The sequence below is a fragment of the Calliphora vicina genome, chromosome 3 (assembly GCF_958450345.1).
Source record: "Calliphora vicina chromosome 3, idCalVici1.1, whole genome shotgun sequence".
Classification (NCBI taxonomy): domain Eukaryota; kingdom Metazoa; phylum Arthropoda; class Insecta; order Diptera; family Calliphoridae; genus Calliphora; species Calliphora vicina.
The window spans coordinates 43,668,860-43,688,861 of record NC_088782.1 but is presented as its reverse complement, the minus strand read 5'-3'; the positions used below and the strand labels follow the sequence as shown (position 1 = coordinate 43,688,861).

The window sequence follows — 20,002 nt, the reverse complement described above, 5'->3', positions numbered from 1 at the left end:
TATGGCTTCCACAAATAATATCCATCTTACTCGGTTATCTGCTTTTATTTTCGCGCCCTCCCACGTAATATTTCATTGTCTTAGTTCTTGGAGTATCGTGCGATTCCAGGTGTTATTGGGTCAACCACGGCTTCGTGAGCCTTGAGGATTCCACGAGGGCCATCCTTGTAATACTATCGGACACCTTCCTTATAGTATTGCCGATCCACCTTCATTTTCTGCGATTGATTTGTTTCAGTATGGGTTCCTCATTGGTTAGGTTCCAGAGATCCGTGTTGCTGATGGTGTTGGGCCAGAATATCCAGCATATGATTCTGAGGCACTTATTGATGAATACCTATAATTTTTGAGTGATTGTGCTCGATATTAGACAGGTTTCACATCCGTAAGGAAGAATTGGCTTTACACATGCATTGAATATTCTGAGCTTGGTTCATCTGGATATTTGCGAGTTTCTCAATACTGAATGAAGTCGGCCGAATGCTGCTTTCGCTCTATTACGCCTGTTGCTTGCGTATGTTTCTGCGCCAGCATTTGTTATTATAATGACTAGTGGGTCGATTATGGAAGGCAACATTTCTGCTTACCAATTTGACATGTTCTCTGTTAATTATCATGACTTTGGTTTTCTTACTATTTATCTCAAGTTCAACATTACGCGCTAATAACTATTTCCAGATCTTGTAGTTTCGTTTTCATATTGGGGACAAATATCATCCGCATAATCTAAATCCTGGAGTTGGAGTGAGAGACTCCATGTAATTCCTCTTCTCTCTAAACAGACTTCGCTCATTATATCATCCAGCATGATGGTGAACAGTTGAGGGCATTATTGTTTTACTACAACGTTAGTATGCAATGGTTGACTGATGTTCCCGTTGTGAAGAACTGATGATTCGAATTATTTTGTGGGCTACTCCTTTCCTACTCAATGCTTTACATATGACAGTTTGTATGATGATTTCGAAGGCTTTCTTGAAGTATATGAACAGTAGATACGTTGGGGGTACGCCATTCTATATATTGCTCTATTATAATGTGTAGAGTAGAGGCCTGATCTAAGCAGCTTTTATTTGACCAGAATCCTGCCTGTTCATCTCGAAGATTGTTCTCAATTTTGTTTAGGATTCTTCCCTGTGCTATAACTATCAGTATCTTGTATATGGTGTTAAGCAGAGCAATTCATCTCCAGTTGTTGCAATCTTTCAAATCGCCACTTTTCGATAACTTTACAATTATGCCTTTTATTCAATTTGGAGGCAGCCTCACTTCCTACAAGACTGATGTGATGTGAGGCTGTATAAGTTTAGCTGTGGTATCGATGTCAGACCATAGAATTTCGGCTTATATTCCATCATCGTCTGCTGCCTTATTACTTCTTAAATTTGTGATGATCTCTTTTATCTCATTTAGACTGGAAGGGTTGCATGATATTCTCAAGATATGTCCTGCAGGACCGCTATTATTTCTTTCGTTGTCTTCAGTAGCTTCATCTACGATGATGTTATTAATTTCTTCAAAATGCTCTATCCATCTTTCCGTCATTGTTTGTTAGTAGTACACCGCTGCGATCAGCGATTGCTTGGCTCTAATCGAAGGTGTAACACTTCGATTAGAGAGACAATCTATCGTCTGGCAGTTGGTACAGCTGCCTTGTAGTATTGATATTGTTCTTTGTGGTTACACTACACCAATGAGTGGGGTTGAGTTGATGGTAACTGTACGCGAATTATTAGTTTACTTAAATACTTTACCGCCACCTTCGGCGGTAAAATATTTAAATGCCGCCGAATTAAATAAATAATGGTTATACTAGCTTTAAATAATGCGATTACTCGACACCAGAGGAGCTGCTACGCTGTACTAATAACAAAGTTCTCAAATAAAAAAGCTTTTTTCTCCTTTCACCACTCTTCAACAATATATAATATATATCCATTGAATATCCATTCAAACCTATTTTTAGAAATACGATTTTTGCAATACAATTTTTGCAACCGCAGACGACCTAAAATAATCCTCTCCTAATCGAATGTGTTAACATGATATATCTGGATCATTTGCATGAAGAGGCTAGAATGCTGTTGATCAATCAATCCACGGTAACCATAAAATTTAGTAGGAAGATCATATTCTTCGGCTAATCTAACCATCAAATGTTTTGGACAGGCAGACGGAGGGATATGTTGTTCTACTCTTTGTTTCAGCAGAACCGATTTTCAATATACTTTGGTAAAAAGTTAAATAGTAATTTGTATGAAACATTCGTTATAACCGTGTTCAACTGTACAACTATTTAACAATATTAATCATATTTTTTTTAATTCTAGACTCATATAAAATTCATTTAAGCTGAACTGAAGCATACAAACTTGTTAATAGTTGTTAATAATAAATATTTGATACTTATGAAATTGTATTTTAAAATATAAAACTATTTTCTAGTAATTTGGTAAAGTGGTGTTTTTCCCATGACGACGGTATAAATGCATTTTAACGTGGATAAATATATAATTGTTTAAAAATTCTTGCATACATATGGTTGATACAACTTAATCATTGCACAATCGGCATGCAAAATCTATGGTCTACTTTTAAATGATGGTCATACAATAATAACAAATACAGATACGCAAAAGTATTTAACTCTTTTCTACAGAAATCGGGCCAAATGAGTCATAATCTTTGAAGATAATCAAGGGCCCTTCAGTCCAGTTGAATTTGAAAATTGCATCTCCAAATGAAAATCATATAAAATTCGTTGTTTTGAGAAAGATATCATACAGTAGAAGAGATACAGTAGATATCAGGAAGGTTGCAAAAATTATCTAACAGAAAAAAATTATAAGAAAATATCGGTCCAAAAATTGATAAAATAGGTTGAAACGTTAAAAAGTTGTGTATCAAAATATATGAAAAACATATAAAGAATTTTTTTTATAACTTCTTTTATTTAATTAAAAATTGGACTACTTTTTAATGTAACTAACTAGACCAATTTAAAAATTTAAATTTAATATCGAAATGAAATACATTTTATGTTGGTAGTAAATAATACTAATTTTGATTTGTTAAAGTAAACCTTAAAGTGAAACTGGCAAGTCGTAAACATTTGCGGAGATGTTAAAATTCTATATATTTTTGTATTTTTATATAAATTTGGGTAAGCAATTGTATATCTACTTATTGTTAGCTTTGTGTGCAAACGTACTAAGTCCATTTTCTATGAACATTGAGATTTTGATATAAAACGCAGGAATAACTACTTTACTAAATATACTAGCAAGATATTTGAGTTTTTTTTAAACACTTCTTTCTTTCGGAACACAAACGAAGAAATAGGATCATTTTAAAAATTTAACATACCCGAGGTGTCCTACTTTGGGAACCCCTGGTCCCGCTCCTGGTGGGCTCATGAGGTCCAAATTCAAAACTTAAACTCGACTACACTTCCTATTTGCGCATATGAAATTTCATTCAAATCGGCTTAAGGGTTTAGTTTATTTGAGTTTTTTTTTATATTAAAAATCGATATTTGATAGAAAATATGAGTGATCACAGATTGAGTTCATTTTCCCTTAAATCGCAGTATTTACAAAGTTATTATTAATGTTTTAGAATATTTGAGTTTTCAAGTTGCATTATTTATATTAACTTTTGTATGACACAAGGAACCAATGTTTAATATTTTACCAAACTGGCTTGATAATTTCGAATAAAATGTTTTTTTCCTATTTTTAGATCTTAATTGTTTGAATTTCCAAAAATTACCAAACTTGTATTTGTTATTTGTATACCCATCACCTTCGTGAGAAGGGTATATATAAGTCATTCCGTTTGTAATTTCCACAATATAATTTTCCGACCCTATAAAGTATATATATTCTGGATCCTTATAGATAGCGGAGTCGATTAAGCCATGTCAATTTTCTGAAGACCCCAGATATCTTCGGGATCCAAATCTTCAATAATTCTGTCAGAAATGCTTTCGAGAAGTTTCCTATTTAAAATCAGCAAAATTAGTCCATAAATGGCTGATATGAGGAAAAAACCAGAACAACCTCGATGTTTGACCTATATCTGGATTACTAAGTCATTAATATAGATAATATGAATATCTAATGATAGATATTTCAAAGACCTTTGCAACGACGTATATAAGACCATAGTAAGTTGGATCTACAATGGGTCAAAATCGGAAAAAATATTTTTTAAAAAATAATTTTTGTTTTTTCACAAAAAAAGAATTTAAAAAACCAAAAAAAATTTTTTTAAATTCAAAAAAAAAAAATTAAAATTTAAAAAAAATTTTGGAAAAAAAAATTTTATTTACCTAAAAATATTTAAAAATTGTGTTTTGAAGTAAAATTTGGTGAACGGTATATAAAATTCGGCACAGCCGAATAAAGCTCTCATACTTAAAATAAAGAATACGTTTAGAAATATATTCCTATGGTTATTGGTTTAAAAGATCAAAAAAGTACGAAAATACAGTTTCTACCCGTTTTCTCACATAAAAGTTTCGAATTTAAAAAAAGTCCGACACAAAGATGTATTTTAAATTTAGTTTGTATTTATATTAGTTTAGAAGATATAGTAAAAACGGGTAAATTCGGGTAAAAACCTTCGAATTTTCAAAAATCCCTTCATAGTGGATCTACATATGGAGTCCAAATTTTGGGATAGGCAATGTTGAATCCGTCAGTCATATAGTAACGTTACTTTTTTTATATAAATATATAGATTTATAATTGAGTGAAACTGGTTTTATTTACACTGTCCAACAGCATTTTTGGAACATAATAGCGAGCCTATAATTCTGAAAGGGCATGTTGAGTAAATCATTTTTGTAGAATAAACTTATAGTCCAGCTGGTCTGACTTTTTTAAACAGTGGGTCAAAGTTTTAATTTTTTGATCAAAGGCAGCATTATACTAACTGAAAATGTTGTAAGTTATGTCTAAGAGAATTCTTATTGTCAGATTTATTTTGTGGAATTTTATGGGGATCATTTTTGTGGAAGATCTTAACCCTCTATATCACCTCAGCTCCAAACATGTGAAATTTGGTAACAATATCTCCAAAAAAAAATGTTTCCACTGTGTGTAATTTTTGCATCTATCCAATTTCTAACCATTTTTTAATTTATTCCAAGAGTTGACATACATATTTTCTGGAAAACTTGGCTGTTGCCTTAGCTTTCAAAAAATAACGTTTAGATATCAACCACCGTAAAAATATTTTACGATTTCGTGCTTTTTCAAAAACTTCACTTGACTTTTTTTCCCCCCATTTCATGTTCAAAAATCGATCAAATATTCCAATATTTAGACTGACATCTTAAACCCATTATTCGAGGATTTTTTCTCGAAAGGCGTAAGCCATCTTTTTATAGAAGGGTATATATTAGGGTATTCATTCGACTAATGATCGTTCGATTAATCGAATAATTTCTTACGAATAATTATTCGAACAATTTAAAAATTTTCGAATAACGAATAATTCGAACAATTTTATGTAGAATAATCGAATAAAACGAATAATATATTCATATATTTCAATTTATTAAATTTCTTAAAATTTTTCATAATTTAAAATTTAAATAAGTAATAATGACTCACAAAAACTGTATTGTTTCTGAAATTCGACAAATAACTAAAGACAAAGGGACTTTCGATCACTGTAGATGAGTGTTCCGATAGCTCTTTCTATAAATATATAAATATTTCTGCAAGAAGTTACAATTATAAAATCATATCTTTCAAAATTATTAACTTAGGACTTGAACCAATGAAAATAAAATATTTGTTAGAAGAATCGAAATTAATAATCAAAATTTTAACTTAGATTAAAGTCGAGTTGAATGTGATGGAGAATGTGATTTTGAAACGGTCGTCGAAAGTGATTTGAGGATGACATTTATAATTATTACGTTGAAATATACGAAGGCCATGATCTTAAAATATATTTAAGTGATGTTATTAACTGCGTACGTAAGTGTTGCAAAATATTTAATAAATCGAATGATAAACACAAATATTGCAAACTAACGTTATGTTGCAAGAAAAGCATGGAGTTCGTCTTATACATGATTTTGAACATCGTTGAACATCTTTGTCTAACATGGTAATAAACTTTTTGCGTATTTGTAAATGCGTCAATCATGCACTGCCTGACTTCAAATTAGCCACGTTCACTGACAATGATATCAAACTTTATTATGCAAAGATTCGGCAACGTTGATAGAGCTTTCGGTTATAATACAATTTGTTATAAATAATTTAGAAATAGTTAATAATTAATTTACTAAAGAATTAGTTACTCAATTTAAAACCCGAATTAATGAACGACATAAAAAAGTTCTTAATACGTTTATATTGTACTTAAATTCAGGATCATGTCCAACTAGCTCAATTTTTTTAAAGCATAGCGCCAAAACGGAAACTAAAGGGTTTGGTAGTCAATTGTTTTGTAGATTGTTCGGGAGTTAATCTGATCAGAATGTTTCTGTTGAAAATTTATTGATGGACTTTGTTTTCGAATGTTTTTTATCATTATCAATACTTGAATTGTTATCTTTAACGTTATTTTTTGTTTTTCTTTAACAATAAAATATTAAAAAACCGAAATCAAACTTCATTCTTTACTTTTTTAAAAAAATTTAAATTATTCGAATAATTCGATTAATTTTAAACGTGTGATCGAATTATTCGAACAAGTTAAAATCTCTTATTCGAATTATTCGTTTTATTCGAACAAGAGAAAAATCGAATAATTCGAATACCCTAGTATATATAAGTTTGTCATTCCGTTTGTTATTTCCACAATATAATTTTCCGACCCTATAAAGTATATATATTCTGGATCCTCATAGATAGCGGAGTCGATTAAGCCATATCCGTCTGTCTATCTGTTGAAATCAACTTTCCGAAGCCCTCAAATAACTTACACAATTCATACATCAATATCTCCGGAGTTCTTCCGGCTCGGTTGCTATTTAAAATCGAGAAAATCGGTCCACAAATGGCTGAGCTATAAGAAAAAAACCAGGACAACTTTGATTTTTGAACTATATCTGAAGTCATTAATATAGACAATATGGATATCTAAGGATAGATATTTCAAAGACCTTTGCAACGACGTATATAAGACCATAGTAAGTTGGACCTACAATGGGTCAAAATCGGAAAAAATATTTTTTTAATCCGAATTTTTTTTTTCACCAAATGTTTTTTTCCGCTAAATATTAAAAAAAAAAATTTAAAAACAAAAAAAATTTTAAATTTTTTACAAAAAATTTCAAAACTATTTTTTTCATGCTAAATTTTTGGGATACTTTAAAACAAAATTTTTAATAAATGCGAAATTAACCCTAAGCTCTCTTTGGTTGTGTCTATTTTCTGGTTGAATTTTCCGTTTTGGTGTATTCAGGGACTTATAGTAAAATTTCACGGATAATATTTTTGCGGAATATTTTAAACCCTTAAATCCCTGTTTTTAATGGTGTTTTATGCTCTTTTTTAAAAGAAGGCCAAAAAAACACCCATGCCTTGAGGATTTAGAGGGTTAACATATTCTACAAAAATGCTCTCCGTAATATTTTACATGAATTGCTGAACACATTTGATACCTAAAATGTAAGGATAACATGGTTTCTTATGCCGATTAACAATAAGAATGTGCCAGAGTTGGGAAACTTTAACCCCCCCCCTCAAATGAAATTCAGATGTAAACTTTCAAAACGCCGATACACGGGTCTTTTTTTTTGTCTCCTCTATGAAAATTTATTGATTTTGTTGTATTGTAATAAAACTGCATTATCACATTTCAAATATGTTTAAAATAAAGCATTTTTGAAAAATTTTTGTGCCTCCCGTAAAATTTGCGAAAATGGACTTAGAACGTTTGCATACTAAGCCAATGATATATCAAATAAATTATGTATAAGATATACAAACATTATATAATTTATCTATTACCCAGTTTATGCCTCAGATCGTGTATGTGTTGGAAAGCATATTTTGCCAATGAATGATGAGAATTACACAATTTTAAAGAGAAACATTGGCTTTATACATACCTTAGGATTTGGTAATCATCCAAAGGCTGTCACTTTAGAAAATAATGGCGAAACTGTTATAATAAAATATTTCTATAAAATAATACCAACTATAATGGATGGCCCTTATAGAGATGAGGAGGAGTACCAACTAGAATTTATGTATTTTAATTGGTTGCAAGAAAATCAGACCGCAGTAGATGCATCATTACCCATTGAACTGCATATGGTGTTTTTCAATAAAAAATATGAAACATATGAAAAAGCTGTTAAACGGAATTTCGGTGTAACCGTATGGTCTTTCAGATATGTTCAGGTTGGTTTTTAATAATTTTGTCAACTAAATTTGTGGCCATATTTATTTTGAGTTGCCACAAATTGGGTTGTCTTTATAATTCAGTTTTTTTCCTTGCATAACAATTAATTTTTCATTCACAAGAGATCTTCTTCAGCTGAGAAAATGGCAGATGATTTATATGAATCATTAAAATACGTACAAAAGCCATATAAAATAAAATTGTTTCATCCTGCAACTTTTCTAACACCTCTTCATATATTAATCGATTTTACACCGGAATATTATTCGGTGTATCAAGGAAGACTTACTACCACTATACAGCCCTGCAGTGCTGACGTAATCTGGATAGAGTTTCCCAACATGTTGAAAATAAATGCTGAGGAAGTATGACAATATGAAAGCAAAGTTAAGCTGCTTAAAAGGATTTCTATTTTTTTGGGTTTTAATTTATTTCAGCTCTTCAATTTTCGTAGACTTTTGGATTTGGAGAAAAAACCCTTGATGAGTAAATATCACGAGAACATTGCTCCAAATGGTTCAATTTATCGGAGTATTGATTCTTATGATGATGACTATGAATATTTATCAGTGCTTGGTTTTGAATACTTTAATGAAACTTCAAATGTTGGCGAAGAGATAAATTTAGCTGTTGCTCATTATGAGAATTTATGCGTTTTCTTAATTTTAGGTTTTGAAATTTTGTTGAGAATTCTTTAAAAAGTAATAATGCACAAAAATATGAAAAAATAATAGGCTTATGCACAATTTTAAATATATAATAACATTAAATGGCAATTCCTAATAAAATTTTGATTTTTGAAATCGTAACAAACAAACATACAGATATCTGAAATACATTTTTTAATTGGATAAGGAGAAGGTCATTGACTCAACTTAAGCCGAGTTTGTTCTGAGCTGGCGTTTATTTAGAAGTAAAGAATTTTATTGAAAAGAATATTTTTTTCGGGAAATATTTTTCAGAAAAATTTCATTAAATATTTTTTTCGTTTTTATTGCAAAGAGTAAAAAATCGATTTTTGTTCAGAAATATGAGTGATCACAGATCGAGCAGCTTTTCTTGATTAAACGCTTATTGGCCAAGTTAAAAGCGAATTTAGATATTTTGAGTTTTTATATAAAAAATCGATTTTTGGTCAGAAATATGAGTGATCACAGATCGAGCTCCTTTTCTTGATTAAACGCTTATTGGCCAAGTTATTAGCGAAATTAGATATTTTGATCTCACGCTTATTGGCCAAGTTATTAATGAAATTAGATATTTTGAGTTTTTATATAAAAAATCGATTTTTGGTCAGAAATATGAGTGATCACAGATCGAGCTCCTTTTCTTGATTAAACGCTTATTGGCCAAGTTATTAACGAATTTAGATATTTTGAGTTTTTATATAAAAAAATCGATTTTTGGTCAGAAATATGAGTGATCACAGATCGAGCTGCTTTTCTTGATTAAACGCTTATTGGCCAAGATATTAGCGAATTTAGATATTTTGAATTTTTATATAAAAAATCGATTTTTGTTCAGAAATATGAGTGATCACAGATCGAGCTCCTTTTCTTGATTAAACTCTTATTGGCCAAGTTATTAACGCTTTTACATATTTTGAGTTTTTATATAAAAAAATCGATTTTTGGTCAGAAATATGAGTGATCACAGATCGAGCTCTTTTTCTTGATTAAACGCTTATTGGCCAAGATATTAGCGAATTTAGATATTTTGAGTTTTTATATAAATAAATCGATTTTTGGTCAGAAATATGAGTGATCACAGATCGAGCAGGTTTTTTTGATTAAACGCTTTTGGCCAAGTTATTAGAGAATTTAGATATTTTGAGTTTTTATATAAAAAAATCGATTTTTGGTCAGAAATATGAGTGATCACAGATCGAGCTCCTTTTCTTGATTAAACGCTTATTGGCCAAGTTATTAGCGAATTTAGATATTTTGAGTTTTTGTGTAAAAAATCGATTTTTGGTCAGAAATATGAGTGATCACAGATCGAGCAGCTTTTTTTGATTAAACGCTTATTGGCCAAGTTATTAGAGAATTTAGATATTTTGAGTTTTTATATAAAAAAATCGATTTTTGGTCAGAAATATGAGTGATCACAGATCGAGCTCCTTTTCTTGATTAAACGCTTATGGCCATGTTAAAAGCGAATTTTATATATTTTGAGTTTTTATATAAAAAATCGATTTTTGGTCAGAAATATGAGTGATCACAGATCGAGCAGCTTTTTTTGATTAAACGCTTATTGGCCAAGTTATTAGAGAATTTAGATATTTTGAGTTTTTATATAAAAAAAACGATTTTTGGTCAGAAATATGAGTGATCTCAGATCGAGCTCTTCATCTTCATTAAACGCATATTGGCCAAGTTATTAGCGAATTTAGATATTTTGAGTTTTTATATAAAAAATCGATTTGTGTTCAGAAATATGAGTGATCACAGATCGAGCTCCTTTTCTTGATTAAACGCTTATTGGCCAAGATATTAGCGAATTTAGATATTTTGAATTTTTATATAAAAAATCAATTTTTGTTCAGAAATATGAGTGATCACAGATCGAGCAGCTTTTCTTGATTAAACGCTTATTGGCCAAGTTATTAGCGAATTTAGATATTTTAAGTTTTTATATAAAAAATCGATTTGTATTCTGAAGTATGAGTGATCACAGATCGAGCTCCTTTTCTTGATTAAACGCTTATTGTCCAAGTTATTAGCGAATTTAGATATTTTGAGTTTTTATATAAAAAAATCGATTTTTGGTCAGAAATATGAGTGATCACAGATCGAGCAGCTTTTCTTGTTTAAACGCTTATTAGCCAAGTTATTAACGAATTTAGATATTTTGAGTTTTTATATAAAAAAATCGATTTTTTATCAGAAATATGAGTGATCACAGATCGAGCAGCTTTTCCTGATTAAACGCTTATTGGCCAAGTTATTAGCGAATTTAGATATTTTGAGTTTTTATACAAAAAAATCGATTTTTGAGTGATCACAGATCGAGCTCCTTTTCTTGATTAAACGCTTATTGGCCAAGTTAAAAGCGAATTAAGATATTTTGAGTTTTTATATAAAAAAATGGATTTGTATTCAGAAATATGAGTGATCACAGATCGAGCTCCTTTTCTTGATTAAACGCTTAATGGCCAAGTTATTAGCGAATTTAGATATTTTGAGTTTCTATATAAAAAAATCGATTTTTGGTCAGAAATATGAGTGATCACAGATCGAGCAGCTTTTTTTGATTAAACGCTTATTGGCCAAGTAATTAGCGAATTTAGATATTTTGAGTTTTTATATAAAAAAATCGATTTTTGGTCAGAAATATGAGTGATCACAGATCGAGCTCCTTTTCTTGATTAAACGCTTATTGGCCAAGTTATTAGCGAATTTAGATATTTTGAGCTTTTGTGTAAAAAATCGATTTTTGGTCAGAAATATGAGTGATCACAAGTCGAGCTGCTTTTCTTGATTAAACGCTTATTGGCCAAGTTATTAGCGAATTTAGATATTTTGAGTTTTTATATAAAAAAATCGATTTGTGTTCAGAAATATGAGTGATCACATATCGAGCAGCTTTTCTTCATTAAGCGCTTATTGGTCAAGTTATTAGCGAATTTAGATATTTTGAGTTTTTATATAAAAAAATCGATTTTTGGTCAGAAATATGAGTGATCACAGATCGAGCAGCTTTTCTTGTTTAAACGCTTATTGGCCAAGTTAAAAGCGAATTTAGATATTTTGAGTTTTTATATAAAAATATCGATTTTTGGTCAGAAATATGAGTGATCACAGATCGAGCAGCTTTTTTTGATTAAACGCTTATTGGCCAAGTTATTAGCGAATTTAGATACTTTGAGTTTTTATATAAAAATCCGATTCTTGGTCAGAAATATGAGTGATCACAGATCGAGCTCCTTTTCTTGATTAAACGCTTATTGGCCAAGTTATTAGCGAATTTAGATATTTTGATAGATTAATCACTTAAATGAAATACTAAATGACATGAACCATTTGAAAATCTCAATATCAATTGTTCTATTCTAAATTTAAAATTATTAATTTAATTAGTTTTTCGCAATTAAATTGTTCTTCTTTCAAATTTACTAAATGGAAAAATCTAAATTTTAATTGATCTATTTATTATTAATTTCAAATGGTACTTTTTTCAACAAAAGACAAAAGAATAAAAAATATTTAGCTGATTCTCAATTTATAACAAATAGTTGGTGCACAATATTTTCGTTACTAAGTATCCAGTAACCAGGCAAAGTCGCAAAACAAAAAAATATTGTAAATAAAACAATGCTTAACTAAATCAATTCAAAGTAAAATGTCCTTAAATGCGGAAGAATATTTGAAATTAAAATTTGAACAATTAAATTCGAAAATCAATAAACATGAAATGCAACAAAGTCAGGAATCGTATAATTCACAGGATTTGGAGGAGCTAATGATACAACAAAGAAAAGGTTTGGGTTCCATTAAAGCTTCCTTGGATGATATTGAAAATGGTGTAAGGCAAGCAATTAAATCTTAAAAAAAAAACTCTATTAAAACTTAAGATGTATAAAAAAATTTCAGATTAAATTAAGTAAACTTACACTGGATGTTAAGCCAGATGCAACAACTCAACTCAGTCGAGATAAACGGAAAGCTGTGAGGCGTCCAAATCCTTTTATAAAAATCAAATTACAAAAAACTCCCGATATAGTGTTGTTTGAACAACGCAGCACCACTGTGCTGAAAGACACCGAAGAGGGCTGCTTGGTGGAGGCAGATAACAGGCGTTATGAGTACTTAACACAAGGTTTGGGTCGCAGACGTATATGTTTTCCGGTGGAAACCCAAACGGCCCAGGAACTTACCAAAACTCGTGGTGTGAATACGGATTCGATAGCTCGCAATAATGTGGCTTCGTATGTTTCGAATTTTGAAATGTTTGATACGTATAAGGATCTTGAGAAGACCACACAAAGTGTGGATGTAGATGGTACACAGAAAATCCAAGTAACCACTTATAAGGTGGGTGGTGTGGATCAATTTGTGGCTATAAATCAAACGCCCAAATTCAAGTTGGCCTTAATGCTAACCATGCGCATACTGGCGGGTAATACATTTGAGTCGGAACAAAGAAGATTTCGCAACATGATTATGCCGGATCCTTTGGCTTTAGAGGTCAACTATCGTTATAATGTACAGCTCTTGTGGTCTTATGCTGGCAGTTTCTCTGCCAGTGAAAGTCGTGCTGTGGCTGATATGAGTTGGTGTCCCAAAAATGGCGATATATTGGCAGTGGGTTATGGCACATTTAGTACCATGTGTGGAGTACTACCCAAAACGGGCAGTGTTTTCATATGGAATATAAAAAATCCTGTTAACCCTGAAAGAATGTATAGTTTTCAGGCTCCCGTGGTGACAGTGGAATTTTCACCATTCACTCCACAACTTTTAGCCATCGGCCTATATGATGGCAGTGTTTTTATCTACGACATAAGTAACATGGAAAATCCTCAAATATGTGTTTCTCCCCGTTTGTCCACTATCAGTTGCGAGCCCATAACTTCCATTAAATGGATAGCCCATAATGATAATGAAACAAGGCTGCATGATTTGGAGCCCTTATTGGCTTTATCGCGGGATGGCATTATCACCAGATACACCATTGTTAATAGCCCTAATCTGTTGGGTTTTCAGCAAATGAAATTGGATCGTATTGAGGGTAATGTGGAAGGTTTAGAGATTGCAAAGACGTCATCATCACTGATGGAAGCTAATCGTCATCCTCAGGGTATTTATATATGTTTGGATGCTGTGCAAAAGGATGTCTATTATGTGTTAACCGATGAAGGTTGTTTGCATAAATGTTCGACCAATTATCCGAATCAACATTTGGAAGTGCTGCAATTGCATGAAGCTGGTGTCAATTATATGGAGTTCTCACCATGGTCAACGAAATTGTATTTAACGTGTGGAAATGATTGGTAAGTGGGTGGCGAGTGTTTTTTTCATATTATTTTGTACTTATTGGATCAGAAATTTAAAAGTTCTCAAGTTAGTGATTCGGTCTATCCATCTGATTTTCTTGTACTCGGATATAACATTATCCGAGTACAAGACAGTTTACTATATCAAACCCAGAACCAATTGAATAAAATAGACTCCGAGTTTATCACTATTTGGTTAAAACAAAAGATCTGGAATCCAAACATAGAAGAGCCATCTCCAAAATTTTGGAAATATATTCAAACACAGAAATCACCATAGATGGTGGCTTCAATGTACATAATATCTCCTGGATTGTACATTCTAGCCATACTTCATACCTCGACGATACCATGGAGTGAACACGGTTCTGTTGGGGATGAAACTCTTCGACAACTCGAAGGACACATGTTGGTTCAATAGAATTTGTCGTGAGGCAGCTTGAAATAAAAATATGACATTTCGAAATTGGTGCAGAAACACTGAATATTGAACTTATTGAATATTGGCCAGATTTAATACCTACAAATGTCCTCTGAGGACATCAGTTTAACCCTATCAGCAGTCTTGGTCCTGCCTTCCTAATTTGGTCCTTGGCATTATATAATCCATTCTGCTTTCCTAAGATTGGTTGGTATACAAGAACCTCTCCGAATCCCTAACCTCAAGTCCAGTTCAAAATCTTGTCTCGTTCATAAGTCAGCTCATTTCTGTTTACGCTACAGTGTCCCGATACCCAGTACATCCTAAATTGTCTCATCAGTCCAAGTAAATCTCTTTTGCAGTCCCCAACTTGAAGTTGACCACATGGTACTACAAAGATTTCAGCGGTGCTTGACTGTCGACACAAATAGTCACATTTGCTCCACCAGTGACGTTCGTCGTTATTAATTTCAAGATTTCCAATACCGCCATGATCTCAGCATAGAAGTCGCTTAATTCGTCTGGATATTGAGTGTCTCTTTGAATTTCTCCTGATTGTTCTTCTCCAAGATAATTTACACCTCGAAAAATCGGCATATATTAATTCTCTTTGCCTTGTACATATATCTTGAAAAAGAGGAGTAGCTCTGTCTTCTCCTAGTTGATTCGCAGTTCATTACATTTATCCCAGGAACAAAGTTCGCCAAACGCTGTCAGTTTGGTTCTACTGATAGTCGGACGATACACCTTCAACAAATATCACAACGTCTTCTAGATAATCTACTATCTTCCGACCTCAAATATTGAAATATTTCAGCGGTTCTTGACAGTCGACTCAAATAGTCACATCTGCACCACTGCAAATGTTTCTGGTCCTTTGTCAAGAAGAGTACAGTTGATTGTATTGTAAACGAAGGTAAGGAAAAAAGCAAACCTTTTGGGAAAAATTTTATCAGTAGTTATTGATTGCAGTCGGCAAGAGATGAATTTGACTCTTGCCGACTGCAATCAATAACTACTGCATGTGATACCTACTGTATTTTGCACTATGCCTAAAATATTCTTCAGAACTCAGGCTGTTAAGAAAGTTCCATCTGAACGTGAACAAATCCCCAGGTCAGGATTGTATTCCAGCATTTATTTTAAAAAAATGTTTCATATCAATTTGGGATTTATCCCCATTGTTGGAAGAATGCCAACGTCCAGCCAATCCCAAAAAAGGTGACCCCACCAATCCAGATAATTTTCGCACAATCGCAATTTGTTCAGCACTCTCGAAGGTTATGGAGAGCATGTTAAACTATCACCTTGTTAATTATTTGGAATCAAATAGACTTCTGAATGACACACAGTATGACTTCAGCAGTAGTTGTTCAACTGGGGACCAAATGACGTTTCTTTCAGAACATTGGTGTCAATCAATACACAGCATGGGAGAGTAAGGTAGTCACATTCTACATTTCGAAAGCATTTGGCGGGGTGTGGCATGATGGACTAGTTCTGTATTGGGGTAGAATTTTCCCGTTTTATTTTTAGTTTCCTTCGTGGACTTACTGTAAGGGTAGTAATAGATGGGTTTCGCTCCAAGAATTTCATATTGAGCTTTGGAGTCTCCCAGTTCTCTGTTCTTTCTCCTTTTAATTTTTTTGAATTTTCATGAATGTTTTACTAACAATCACTTCAAATCCAATTTATTCTTTCGCGGATAACAGTAATATCTGTCACTCTTATTCATTTTACCATAGACCAACTCTTTCTGAGATTAAACTCTCATGAATGAATAGGGATGACTCGATAAAACGTGACCTTACCACAATCTTCAGATGGGTTGAATTAAACCGAGTTAATTTCATAGCACTCAAAACTCAGTGTTGCCTATTGACACGCAAACTTCACGATACTTAATCACAAGATAACCTTTTGATTCTAGGTACGAGAATACAGTGTGATGTCCTTTGGAATTGCCATATATTCGATGTTGCAAAGGAAACTTTTAGGTGCTTTGGTTTCTTGAGACGGTGTCGGACATATTTCTTTATATTCGTCCAGAAATGGAATATAATTCCCACATATAGGCCGGAGCTGCAAGGTCAAGTCTAGAGCTGCTGGACCGGGTTCAAAGAAGGGTGATTGATCTTATAGGGGATGAAACCCAGTAAGGGTTTATTGATACTTTAGAACATCATCGGAATGTGTACAGCTTATCATTACTTTACAAATATTATTACGGCAGACATAAGTACTAATACCTAATACGTGCACTTTCATTCGAAGCAACCGACTATCGCGCAGATCGCACCCATTTGCTATATATAAAAGAGTAACGGTACTGACTGACTGATTGATTCATCATTGCACAGCCCAAACGGCTGAAGCTAGAATCACGAAATTTTAACTGTCGGTTCCTTCCTACCCAAAACGATAAGAAGGGATTTTGGGAAACTCGAACGTTTAGGGGGTAAAAGAGGTAAATTCGGTAACCTTATATCTTCAAAACTAATAAAGATACAAAATTGCATGTAAAAAATAAGCTGTTCGTACTTTTTCGAATTTCGAACCTTTTAGGGGAGAAAACGGGTAAAAACTGTATTTTGGTACTTTTTTGGCACCAATAAACATAGAAACAAATTTTAAATCGTATTCTTTACTTATCAAAAAATAAAAAATATAAGTTTGGTACTTTTTGGAAATTCGAACCCTTAAGGGATAAAAATTGTGTTTATTTTTGATACTTTTTCATAAAATATGTTTTTCTATAACTTCCACCACGATGCAGATTTTTATTTGAATAAAATTTTACCACCGCAATGGGGATAAAAAAGGTACCAAAAAGGGTATAAAATCGGGAAAATACATATTATTTGAAATTATTAAGCCAATTTTGATAATTTTTTTTAACATTTGTTCCTGAATTCATACAAAAATTAATTAACAGGGTGTTATTTGGAACTCGAGTGCCAATGTGTATATTGGGCCAAATCCGGATAAACATTTGGTACTTTTTTTAAAACATATTTTTTCTTGGGCACAACGATTTTAATCGTTTGAGACATGTCAGTAGCATTAACAATTTTCAAAAAAATGGAATATTTTTAATTTTAAACTTTAAAAGGAGGAAAACGGAAATTGGTACTTTTCTCCTAATGGTACTTTTTTAATAGTTTAAATTATTTCACTTATCGACATTAAAGTTAGCTGATATGTATCTGAGTGAAGTTAGTGTTAGGAATAGGGGATAATATTTAGGTACCAAAATGTGACAACTGAACTTTTTGGTACTTTTTCTATATTCATATATACAATGAACTTAGAAACATGAAATTAAGCGTATATGGTCCTAATTGAGTGAAAATTCAAGGGGATACTTCATGGTAATTTTTCTTTAATCTAATGGTACTTTTTTGAAATGACTATAACAATGAACTTAGAAATATGAAATTAAGCATATATGGTCCTAAGTGAGTGAAAATTCAAATGGATACTTCATGGTACTTTTTCTTTATTCGAATGGTACTTTTTGTAATTTCTTCACCAATGAACTTAAAAGCATGAAATAAAGGTTATATGGACCCGAGTGAGTGGGAAACCACAAGTTGGGGCTTTTTGGAACCTTTTATATATTATAATGGCACTTTTTGAATTTTCTATAAATGTAGACATAGAAATATGAAATTAGGCGTATATGGTCCCAAATTGAGTGACAATTCAAGGGCATACTTCATGGTACTTTTCTTTATTCTCATGGGTACTTTTTTGAATTTTCTATAATAATGGACCTAGAGTTTCCAAAAACCCGAAGAATTTCAAAACCGCGGTTTCGGTTTTAAAAAATTGAAAACTGAATGGTTTCGGTTTATTTTCGGTTTTGTGATAATTTATTAAATATTAAGAGTTATAGAAACAAAATTAGTTAATAATATAGGAAAAGCTATACAAATTAAAAATTCAAACTTTACGAGTTATGGTTTAGTGAATGCGAATTAAAAAGAGATAATCAATGGTTCTATTTCTTTATTGCAACGGTACTTATAAGCTTAAAATTCAAAATTAGGCACACATGATTCTGAATGAATTTGAATTCACAAAAGGTGACTTTAGTGGTAACTTTCTTTTGCATTTTCTATAATAATGGACCCAGAAATATAAAATTAGACATTTACAATTAGATTCACAAAGGGAGACTTAATAGTACTATTTCTTTCTTCTAATTGGAGTGGCGAAGCGCACCGGGTCAGCTAGTTTGCTATAAATTAAACATATCTTTCCAGGTGTATACGCATTTGGCTAGTTGGCATACAGAAACCTTTAATAACATTAAAATATCATATGGGTCCAGTTCATGCCGCCAGTTGGAGTACCACGCATTCATCCATTATTGTGGCATTACATCGCAATTCATTAGATATATGGGATTTGAAAAGAAGTATATTGAAACCGGCATCCAGCACCAAAGTTAATAAAGAACCTTACTATACCACATTTAAGTAAGTTATTAAGAGATTTTCTTTATAAATATTTCAAATATTCGGATTTCTTTTTTTTCATCAGACTCTCACTTTGTGGCCGCACTGTAGCTGTGGGCAACAGCAGTGGCTGTGTGGAAATGCTGGCCTTTGAAGATATGCCGTTCTCACCACACTTTCAATATGATCATTTGGCAAAAACTATTCACAAAATATTGGCTAATGACAGGGAACTGCTAAGGGATGTTAAAAGTTTGGGATATTTTGGTTATTAAAATGGAAATTTCGAAATCTTGCAACCATAAAATCTTTTCCTTTTGCATTTTTTTAATCGACCTCCACCCTCAAACAAATACATAGTAAATGAATAAAACTTTTAGCCTAAAACTATATTATTTGATTTTGTATTTTATTTACATGGACACTTGATGATAACGAAGCAACGAAATACCTTTAAAAATACCAAAAACAACAAAACAATAGTAAAATCAAATAAAAACCACCCACCCTATGCTCTCTGCCGGCTGGCAGGCACACTTGGTCTTTGGTCTGCTTCCATCTCATAAATACATGAACTACACATACTTATGGAACAAAAAAAAAAAATATCAAATTTCACTCACTCAAAATAAAAGGCTTTTCTTTTTGATTATTTTTGTGGCTGTGATGCATGGAGTAGGTCTATGAAACATGCGCTTAAATATGGAACCACGAAAAAAGGAAGAAAATATCAAAAATTATACTCAA

At 32.0% G+C, this 20,002-nt stretch overlaps 1 protein-coding gene across 1 annotated transcript; it reads left to right on the top strand.

Annotated features, from left to right (window-relative positions):
* Positions 1-12,775: 12,775 nt before the first annotated feature.
* On the top strand, positions 12,776-19,589 carry LOC135954674 (dynein axonemal intermediate chain 4). Its single transcript, XM_065504888.1, has 4 exons — positions 12,776-12,900; positions 12,969-14,368; positions 19,061-19,276; positions 19,341-19,589. Exons 1-4 carry the CDS (start codon positions 12,790-12,792, stop codon positions 19,528-19,530), a joined length of 1,917 nt encoding a protein of 638 aa, XP_065360960.1. The 5' UTR covers positions 12,776-12,789; the 3' UTR covers positions 19,531-19,589.
* Positions 19,590-20,002: the final 413 nt, after the last annotated feature.

What these genes read in the sequence shown, in the direction of transcription:
- LOC135954674 (XM_065504888.1), top strand. Translation starts at nt 12,790, where the DNA reads ATGCAACAAAGTCAGGAATCGTATAATTCACAGGATTTGGAGGAGCTA. An exon ending in TGGATGATATTGAAAATGGT is followed by an intron (nt 12,901 to 12,968) that starts GTAAGGCAAGCA and finishes AAAAAATTTCAG; the next exon opens with ATTAAATTAAGTAAACTTAC. An exon ending in TTAACGTGTGGAAATGATTG is followed by an intron (nt 14,369 to 19,060) that starts GTAAGTGGGTGG and finishes ATATCTTTCCAG; the next exon opens with GTGTATACGCATTTGGCTAG.